A 9,696-nucleotide genomic window follows, 5' to 3' on the forward strand; every position below is an offset into this window, starting at 1 on the left:
TAACCGAAAATTCCCAAACAAACAAACTAAAAAAATCTAAGTAAAAACGTCGTTTTGGGGATAAGTGGTTACGTAATAATACACATTCAAAACTTTCAGCATACTCATTGGGCGAGAACAAGTCAATTAATTCCACACAGAGTAGAATTTTAAAATTGAGTGAAATGTTTGAAATTGATTAACAGGAAATACGCGAGAGCACGACAAAACAAATTAGCGGAAAGGTGAGGAGGAAGTTACATGTTTTAATTCAGTGTTTAAGGGAGAATGCTAAAACATAACCACCCAACAGGTCTGGAAGACTTGAGCTTTCAAAAGCGGCTATGAAAGTGTGAATCGGAGGCTCCTGAATAAAATATTCGAGGAGTTTTACGCAACAGTTCTTATGAATCTGAAAGACAGGGAAGTTTACGAGTGGGATAGCATTCGCGTAATGGTTGCTGCTAACCGATGGCTAACAGAGAAAGAGTAAAAGCGTTCGATTATTCTTGGTAGATAGTGTTAAAGCTTGAAGCAAGTTCTTGAGGGAAATGCCCGACTACTCCGGCAACAAGGCAAAGGAAGGCGGCCGAGCCAGTAAGCCATGTCACGAAATAAAAACAATTGAAGAAGAAAACAGAGTCATGATTTTACTTGTATATCATCAACTAGTAATCACATAAATTTTCTGGTGCAATTTGGGATAAATCAGCACTCGTAAATCTCTCACAGATCAAAAATTGCAATTGTCCTACAGGCTTGTGCAAATGGTTAACGTCTGAAAATTTTGCTCATGCTGATCTATTCAAAATTGCTCTCGAAATCATGTGATTACCTGACTATGCAAATGGCATTGGAAAGGTGTAATTTCAATGTTTTTGTTATTGCACTGAAACGCAGCTCTAATGGAAAAATGTAATTAAATTTCCTCAGGGTTACTTCTATGTACATGTGCCTATCCCTTTGAAATGACAATTCTCTCAGTGAGTAATGCTAAATTTGCAGCAGACACTAATTCCTTTGAGGTGGAAAATTATAGTGCAAGAGATACTAATCCAAAAGGGTTATTATGCTTTAAACCATAAATAAAACACCTGCATTAATACAGAAGTTTTAAAACTCTAATAACGCTTTTAGCTCTAGGGATTGCTTGACTAGTTTGCCGGTATAAATTGATATATGTGTTGTTAAGCAATTTGCCTCATGTGGACAGAGTCACAGTACTATTATTGTTTAGTGAATGAAAGTCGAAATCCTCGTAGGATTAGCTTTTGCTTTCAAGGTAAATTGCCAAAAGCGTTTTGATTTCCTCCAACTTAGGTAAGATCACAAAATACTAAAACTCAGGAAATCTTAGAATCAACGTTCGTAATTACCTAAAAAAAAAAAAAAAACTGACTTCGGCGCTTTTCTTTTTGTGTGATTAAAAGTCGCCTTTTATACTATATAACCATATTTTCACAACCGTTGTATGCTTTTTCTCCGCAGTGGGCTTCGAGATTTTACAAAGAATTTGAAGGTCTTCTTCCTTCCTTCACGTAAGTTGAACATTACGAGCAGGTCAAATCTTGCGTGTCATATTAGAATCACTTTAGGGAATCTTCTACTTGTGGCCCTACTACTTGTGGCCATTTAAATGCTTTATCAAATTGGTTGTGTCACATAATTCCAAACTATAAAGATGAATTACCGATATGGATCATAAGAGGATAGTAACCATTTTCTTGTTCTTCATCATTATTCTCATTGTTATCATTTATTACCGTTTCTTGTATCACTGCTTTCACTGATGTAAGATCTAAGCTCTTGCCGATTATTTTTCGTGTCATTCGTATTTATTTATTTCGTTCTCTATTTTTTTCAAACCTCCTCGTTAGTGTTTTTTGTTAAGTTATTAGCGTTTTTCCTCTTAAGTTACACCTTCTCGCTCGTTTCACATAGCGCACGTTATTTCGCAGTCCTCTTGTATTTAAAGCCAGTTTCTTTTACGCATAATGGCTTTTCAAGTCAGTTTACCTAAAGTCGCACTTGGTGCAGATCTCTGTTTTAGAAGTCAGTTTTGCAGTTATATATTACACTATTATATTACATATTATCCGTTTCGCTTCGTTTCTATTCTTTTTTTTTTTTTGTAGCTTGTTTATCTAAGTTAACTTAGCTCCTACTTATGTTTTTAGTTTCAATTTACCACAACTGTTCCTCTCTAAAATAAAGTATTTCGAGTTGGAATTAAAACGTTTTTGCTGTTGCAATTGATATCATCATGGTCATTACTGATTTCCATTATTGTAATCATGAAAGTTGTTCTTAATTCAATTCAAATTTGTAGTTAAACTACATGAATTGTAAGGTTGCATCTGGGTTCTTAGAACACATAACTGGTGGATGAAGGAGACAAACTCAATTTTGTCTGTAAATAATTGAATAAACAACAAGAGAAAGATAAAATAATTAATTCTCTTCCACCAGGACCAACAAAAACTCATTAAAAACGACATAAGATTCTCATCTATGTAATTTTCTCATTCAATTTTCCTTTGCAGCTAATACCGTGATTGACTAAGCAGAAGTGGAGAAGGAAAGGAACTACTTTAGTTCAAGATGTTTCCCAAACCAGAATGCTTTACCTGGCTCACGATATATTTTACAGTTTCGTTTGCCACAGCAGCCCTCAATGCCATCACAATTGTTGTCTTTAGAAAACATCGTAATCTTCGCAACCGTAGTGCCTACCTGATCATAAATCTGGCTGTTGCTGATATGTTAGTGGGAGGTTATAGTACATTTCATCTATCTTACTCTTATGGACAGACTTGCAATAGTTGGAAGTCTGATTCAGGAATAATTTTTCATTTGCGAATAGCTATTGCACTTCTTTTTCTTGTTTGCTCGTTAGCGAATGTTACTGCAATTTCTTTAGAGCGCGTGCACGCAACATTTTGGCCGTTTAAACATCGCGTTATAAAGAAGCAGGTTTACAACGTAATAATTGCTGTTACTTGGATTACATCTGGGAGCATGTCATTGGCTTATATAACTCTCACAGAATTTAAGGCGTGGTCGATATATTTTTATTTGTGGAATTCGTTTAATACAATCTGTTTGTCGGTGATCTGTATCTCTTACGCCTCGATTTTTGTAAAAGTTCGTTACATTTCACAGGGTTTACATCACAACGCTTCTACAAGAGAAAGAAAACTGACTGCCACATTGTTCATTGTAACATTTCTATCTCTAGTTTTGTGGCTTCCTTATATTGTGAACAGGCTTCTCATGGATGCATCTAACTATTCTATAGTGCTGCCTTTCCGCTTACGACTCTTTTTTGCTTTTTCATTTCATATCAACTCTTTCATTAATCCAATATTATACCTTATTAAAATACCAGGATTTAGGAGAGCATTCATTGCCTTATTCAAAATACGTTGTCCACAGAAAAGACAAGTGCAAGTTTTTCCGTACTAAGGGTACATATGACATGACACTAAAAGAGATGAACAAGTTGAAATGCTTTTTCAAGTAATTCTAGAGTAAGACGCTGTCATTTTACCACTTTATCAGACTTTCCTGAATAAACAAATAAACAGTTTCAAACGCTCAAGTTTAGGACACAGTTTATTTTTAAGTAAGTCCATACCATCCTTAGTGTTTTGATCTTAAGTTACCTTAAATTTATAAACCTTCAAAAGGATTTTATTCATCATTATCGTTATTGTTATTATTATTGTTACTATTTATATTAAACTGATGGGTATCGTGAAAAAAAAATTTTCAAATCATTTTCCAGTAGAGAGTTAAAAACTTGACATCTATTTGGCTAAACTTCAAAGTAGAGCACATGTGGGGTAGATTGCAATTATCTCGCACCGTTCATAACCATAGGCGACCCAACCTGCCCTTGAAAGTTGGCTTTTGCACCTGTGCCGTGCTTCTTGTCAAATATCACTGAGAACAATTGCTTTTGATAAACTGGAGAACCCAAAGCACATACTCGCTGCATGACCATGAGCACTACGCGGCGAGAAGTGATTTTTCTTGCGACGACTTAATGATGCACCTGCGTCACTACCTCACCAAAAGGCGAATTTCTCAGAAACGTCATGACGCTTTTAGTGGCATCAATTGTCTGGCGACTTTGTGGGAGTAAAAAAAGATATTTTTTCTATCCCACAAATCCGAAACATGATTAGTTGGGACACTCCTCTTAAACGAAGTTCAGATGTTCGTTCACCTCTCACCCCTTCCAGTGTTGTCAATTGTAGATGTGTCCACGCCATCTTGCAAATCAACATTGACTGGAGCAGGGGAGGCAGTAAGTGTCCCAACAAATCTGTCTTGGAGTTTAGGTAAGACTCGACCAACGTTACCCTTAACACAGAAGTCTCGCAAATACGCCACACCGCAGGAGACTGTCCATAAATGACCTTCATGAAATTCAGATACGTCAAGGCCCGAATTGGAAGACTCCCTAATCGTTCTTTTATTTTCTCTTGATCTTTACTTATCTATATATTTAGCTATCTATTTCCGATTCATTTTTCAGAAAAGAGAGTAAAACAAGTTACTTGGGGTTTTGATGATAGAAAAAAAAGTCAAGAGAAAATGATGGGACAGAGAGGGAGAGGGAGGTTATTGTTCTAAGCATTCGGAAAACGTCACTTTCATTAGAGTTATTTGTTAACAGTCTCTAGTGCGAAATTCGAATTTGATACACATTACTTCAATTAAATGAGTAAAAAAGAAGTCAAAATTATCAAAAATTTATTTTTGGCAAAGTGTTCAAGTCAAACCGAAGTAGTTTGGAAACGTAGGAATAAAAACATACTTATCGACTTTAATTTTACGGTTAAACCTGTCGGATTCTTTATTCTGGATTCTGAATCTATTATAGACGAGTTAATTTCTACAGAGGTAGAATTTCAAAACTTCAGTGATTTTAATCACTGATTTTTTAATCACCGACAACTGAGAGCAATAATTATCTATATTCTGGAAGTAATCCAATATTACCAGAGGCAGAAAATTCTAGAGATCCCAAGCTGCTCGGTGTAAATCACTTTTGAGAGGATAATTGATTTTTGTTTTATACCACAAATAAAACATCTGCAAGAGACGTTTTTAACCAGAAAAACCTTTTAAAACCCTTATAATGCTCTCAGCATCAAGAAATGCCCAATTTCCCCGACGGCAGCTATTAATACACGTTTCGATATCAACTTGATTCATGAATTTGCTATGCAAAGTCCTTAAGAACATTATGATTCAGGGATTGAAGCCAAGAATTTAGATTGGAGAATCTATTTCATCGCGGTACAGACTGTCTTCTGCTCTTCTTTTCGTTAAGGAACCTGCAGGCTTCTCTATTGGCTCCATTGGGGTAAGTTTTATAAAAGGCTAGCTCAGTGTCATGACAAAATCTTAGCATCAAAGGTGGCAAGTACAATTTTAGAATGAACACTTAAATGTCAAATTTCTTTAGCCGTTGACACTTACAGTACTCCTTAATTCAAGCCTGTCAATTCAGACCATTTCTCATTACTTCGAGGCCTTGACATGTTTTATGTTTGCATCAAAATATGAATTTAATCAGGAACACCTTGAACATTCTTGCCAAAAGCTTACAAACAAACAATAATAAAACGAAAAGCAAAAAATTTTACGATAAAACGCGCGGCCATGAGGTCTTATTCGAACAAAAGAACATGCTAAGCTGAGCGAGAATATAACTTTTTTCCGTCTTTGTTGTTGTTGTTGTCATGTTTATGTCACTGCACCTTTCTGTCATCAACTGAAAAAGCTACGTGAAATAAGAAGAAATTCGTGAATATGTAGTTTGGTAGGATTATCAATAAATCAAAAAATTTAAAGAAGTTAGTAATTCGCAAGACCTTTCAGGATTTGCCTTCAAACTAAAATTTCAAACGCATAATAAGGGCATTCATACGACCTTTGTACCTTTTATATAATATTCAACCTTTTTCAACCTTTTTCAACAGAGAGACGAGTAATTCATTTTACCAAGAGTGGAAAGGAAAAGGAATCAGTTCTAGATGCTTCCAAAAGCTGATTGCATAATCTGGCTTACAGTGACATTAGCATTGGCAATTGCCACAGTAACTCTCAATTTTATTGCAATTAGTATTTTTACAAAGCATCGTAATTTTCGTAACCGTAATGCTTACTTGCTTATAAATTTGGCTGTTGCAGACATACTTGTGGGAGGATTCTGCACAGTGAACGAGTTTTATTATTATGGATGGTTTTGTAACATTTGGAGGTCTGACTGGCCCCGCTACGTATCATTTATGCGATTAGCTGTTTTTTATATCTTCCTTGTCAGTTCCTTAACAAATATCACTGTCATTTCTTTAGAGAGGCTGCATGCAACGCTTTGGCCGTTCAAACATCGTGTTTTGAAGTTGTGGATTTACAAAATCGTTATCACTTTTGTTTGGATCTTAGCTGGGTTTATCTCATTTGTCAATGTCGCTCTTATAAATTTTGGAAAATGGTCAGATTACGTTTATTTCTGGAACTCGTATAACGCATTTTGCTTGCTTGTAATTTGGTTTTCGTACGCTCTAATTTTTTTCAAGGTTCATTTAGGATCTCAGGTCTTGCACCATGGTGCTGCTGCTAGAGAGAGAAGACTTACAGTGACTTTGTTTATCGTTACAATTCTGTCTCTAGCCTTGTGGCTTCCTTACATTGTAAACATTTTTGTCAATTATTCCACTGATTACGCTACGTTGTTACCCGGACTTATGTATTTTCACCTAGAATCCTCTTTCATCCTTTTTTTTCATACAAACTCCCTTTTTAATCCTATTTTATATCTGATTAGAATACCAGGCTTTAGGAGAGCTACTATCGCCTTATTTAAATCACGATGTCGACAGCAAAGACAGATTCAAGTTTTTCCTCTTCGTGAAGTCTAAAATAAATAATGATGATAAAGTTTAATTTGCTCTCACTTATTTTTCAATGTGATGCTTTAGTTGAAGATAATCTACATGTATTGTCCTCGCGTTTTCGCGCTGACAGGAATTATATCTGATTAATTAAGTTAAAAAGGCTATTAGGTTAAAAAGGCTTGAGACTGATGATAATGAAACACCTTTCCTACTTACTTCCGATGGCGACATCCATTTTAGTTTTCTAATTAGTGGTCAAATTCCCTCGGCTTATTCTAACTGTCCTTTTCATCGCACAGTTGCCAAGATAGAACGACCTTTTAATCATAAATCAAGTGAGAAATTGCCGATATCTGCGTAAGAATGTGATTTTTACCTATTTTGCCACTGCTGAAGTAGTCTTGTCGTATTGCACTGAGTTGTTATCCATATTAATTATTAACTCGCAGTCCGACTCGAAGTCCAATCCCAGTTCTGAATTAAATATAAACTAAACATGTGTTACTCCCTTTTCGATAACAGGAACCCGACCTTTGAAGACCATCTGAGGATGTAATTTTTTATCAGGCGGAAGGCAAATTTTTTAAGCTACAGCTAACACCGGTAGTGGCGCAGTTAAAATATTTACCTTTCATTTGTGTCTCCCATTTAGGCATAAAAACTCACTTTGTCAGGTCTTTCTCATTGATATTAGAGAAAAGGCGGCAACACTGAAGGAAGAAGTACACAGAAAGTTCCTGTTATATGAAGCCAAATTAGGAATTATTCCCCCGGGTTTATGCAGAGGTTTACTTTCATCATTTAAAGGGCATGTAAACCCTAAAATACATGTTTTTCTTACACTATGTAAAAAGTGCTGTAGAAAACGAGTTTGAAATTCGTTTTATTCAATTCGACTTGTTTAGGAGAAAATCGGCATTTTCAACTCAATTTCCACTTCCGGTTAAAACAAAAGCGAGAAGTCGGGACGTAAGCGGTGGAACTAAAATATTGCGTAACACGTTCCCCACTAGAACTGGTGTGACAGCTCGTGTAAGTAGCAGTCGTTCGGAAGATGTTTTTTCAGAAGAGAGCGACTCGAATGCCTTAGGCTTAGTATATGACAGATGTGATGGGAATAATCCAGAATCTTTAGGAGAGTCTGGGCCACATCTGGGATCCTTAACAATATGTGCCGCTTAGGATTCGCCGAAGCGATCCGCACGTAGAAAGTACAAAACATGTTGACAGCGATGCGACCGTCTCAGAAACTGGTATTTAATTTACGGTGTGCTTTATTTGTATTTGACATGGAAATCCAATAAAGCAAGGGTACAACCTAAAAGAATGTAACAGAATTTTTTTTGACCTGAGCTTCTGAGGGTGTTTTATGTAAATTATCAAAGGAGCGAGTGTGGAACCAATGCCGACAACTCATGAAAGTGTTTGTTGTACGAAAATCGGGCAATTGTGGCAAAAAGTAGAGGAGCAATGGCCTGAAACCCAAATAAGTTGTATCACTGAGCATCCAGGTTTTCAGTCAATTTGCCCCGATGTCTGGGTGCTGGAGACGGCTTATTACGCGCACAGGCAGCAGCGAGGCACAGATAATTACATCACAGGCGGCCCAAGCTCCAGCTGTGAGATGATCATCTTGCGCAATAACAGTCATGGCGGAATTATGAGAGTTTGTATGGGCATGTTTACGACCGCCCTAAGGAATAAAGAAAATACGTCAAATTCTCAAAAAAATACCTCACCTTACTTTCACAGTGTATCATTTGTTATCAGACCGCTTACTTCGATGAAAAGAGCCCAACGTATATAAGAAAAGCCGTTGAAAACCTCGAAATGAACAACTCGCTAAAATTCGTCCTTTTCATCAAAGTAAGCGGTCAGATAACAAGCGATACGCTGTAGAAGTAAGGTGAGAATTTGACGTATTATTTTATTCCTTGGAGCGGTCTTAAATATTCCCATACAAACTCTTATAATTCCGCCATGATTGTTATTGCGCAAGATGATCATCTCACAGCTGGAGCTTGGGCTGCCTGTGATTACACCGGAAACGAGTAAGCTAGATGTTTTTTGTTTCATCTGTTTTGTTACATTTTGAGATCGATTTCCTTGAGTTGTTTCTGCCATTGATTTAATAATACAGTGCTACAGCTAGTTGTTTTTCGCTTCTTCCCTGGCTGGAAATTTCGCTACATTGCCTGCAGATAGCTTCTTCGTTGGTGTTGGGGTTATCTCGGCAAACATTTCGGGGTCACCGTGCCATCTTGTGCGGTAAACAATATCCGGAACACTTTTCCAGCGGATTTTGGATCGCCTTACACTGGATTAAAACCGCCAAACCTTTGAGAGAAACGTGTAAGAGAGTTCATAACAATTATGCTTTTGTGAACGTTAGAAATTAGCATACGAGAAAAACATTCATAAGTCACGTGCAGTGTCTTTATATCTGATAAAACACCGCATACTAATAAGGATGAGGTTTATCGATATAAAGTCACTGCACGTGATGTATTATCTACCATTTGATAGGTTAATGGGCTTATGAATTATTAATGCGTTTTTGAAGAGATATTTATGTATTGTTTTCCTTCATCTCCGAAGCATTTTCATCGATAAACAAGTTGTAACGTGTACATTTCCTTGCGTGCCTTCATAATTATTCAACCCTGTTTGTGTTTGCTTCGATTTGAAATACTGAAAAGATAGTTTTGCAAGCTGAAATCGGGATCTTTTGAGTTGTAATCAAAATGATGAATATTGTCCTATTGACCTTTGAATGTACTTTCATTGCTGTGAAAACCGTGAC

The 9,696-nt window shown here is 36.6% G+C and overlaps 2 protein-coding genes and 1 pseudogene across 2 annotated transcripts; all 3 read left to right on the plus strand.

Annotated features, from left to right (window-relative positions):
* The first annotated feature begins 1,467 nt into the window (after positions 1-1,467).
* On the plus strand, positions 1,468-3,444 carry LOC131780674 (QRFP-like peptide receptor). The gene is made up of 2 exons (XM_059097283.2): positions 1,468-1,517; positions 2,523-3,444. Exon 2 carries the CDS (start codon positions 2,581-2,583, stop codon positions 3,442-3,444), a length of 864 nt encoding a protein of 287 aa, XP_058953266.1. The 5' UTR covers positions 1,468-1,517; positions 2,523-2,580.
* A 2,708-nt stretch (positions 3,445-6,152) lies between these two features.
* Positions 6,153-7,641, plus strand: LOC136279326 (uncharacterized; the record flags this gene model as incomplete). The annotated part of the gene is made up of 3 exons (XM_066162948.1): positions 6,153-6,212; positions 6,576-6,689; positions 7,588-7,641. Coding segments are annotated over 3 exons (228 nt in total), but the record flags the coding sequence as incomplete, so codon positions are not given.
* Positions 7,642-7,721: 80 nt separating this feature from the next.
* Positions 7,722-9,449, plus strand: LOC136279327 (uncharacterized; annotated as a pseudogene).
* Positions 9,450-9,696: the final 247 nt, after the last annotated feature.

Source organism: Pocillopora verrucosa, chromosome 3 (genome assembly GCF_036669915.1).
Source record: "Pocillopora verrucosa isolate sample1 chromosome 3, ASM3666991v2, whole genome shotgun sequence".
Taxonomy (NCBI): Eukaryota; Metazoa; Cnidaria; class Anthozoa; order Scleractinia; family Pocilloporidae; genus Pocillopora; species Pocillopora verrucosa.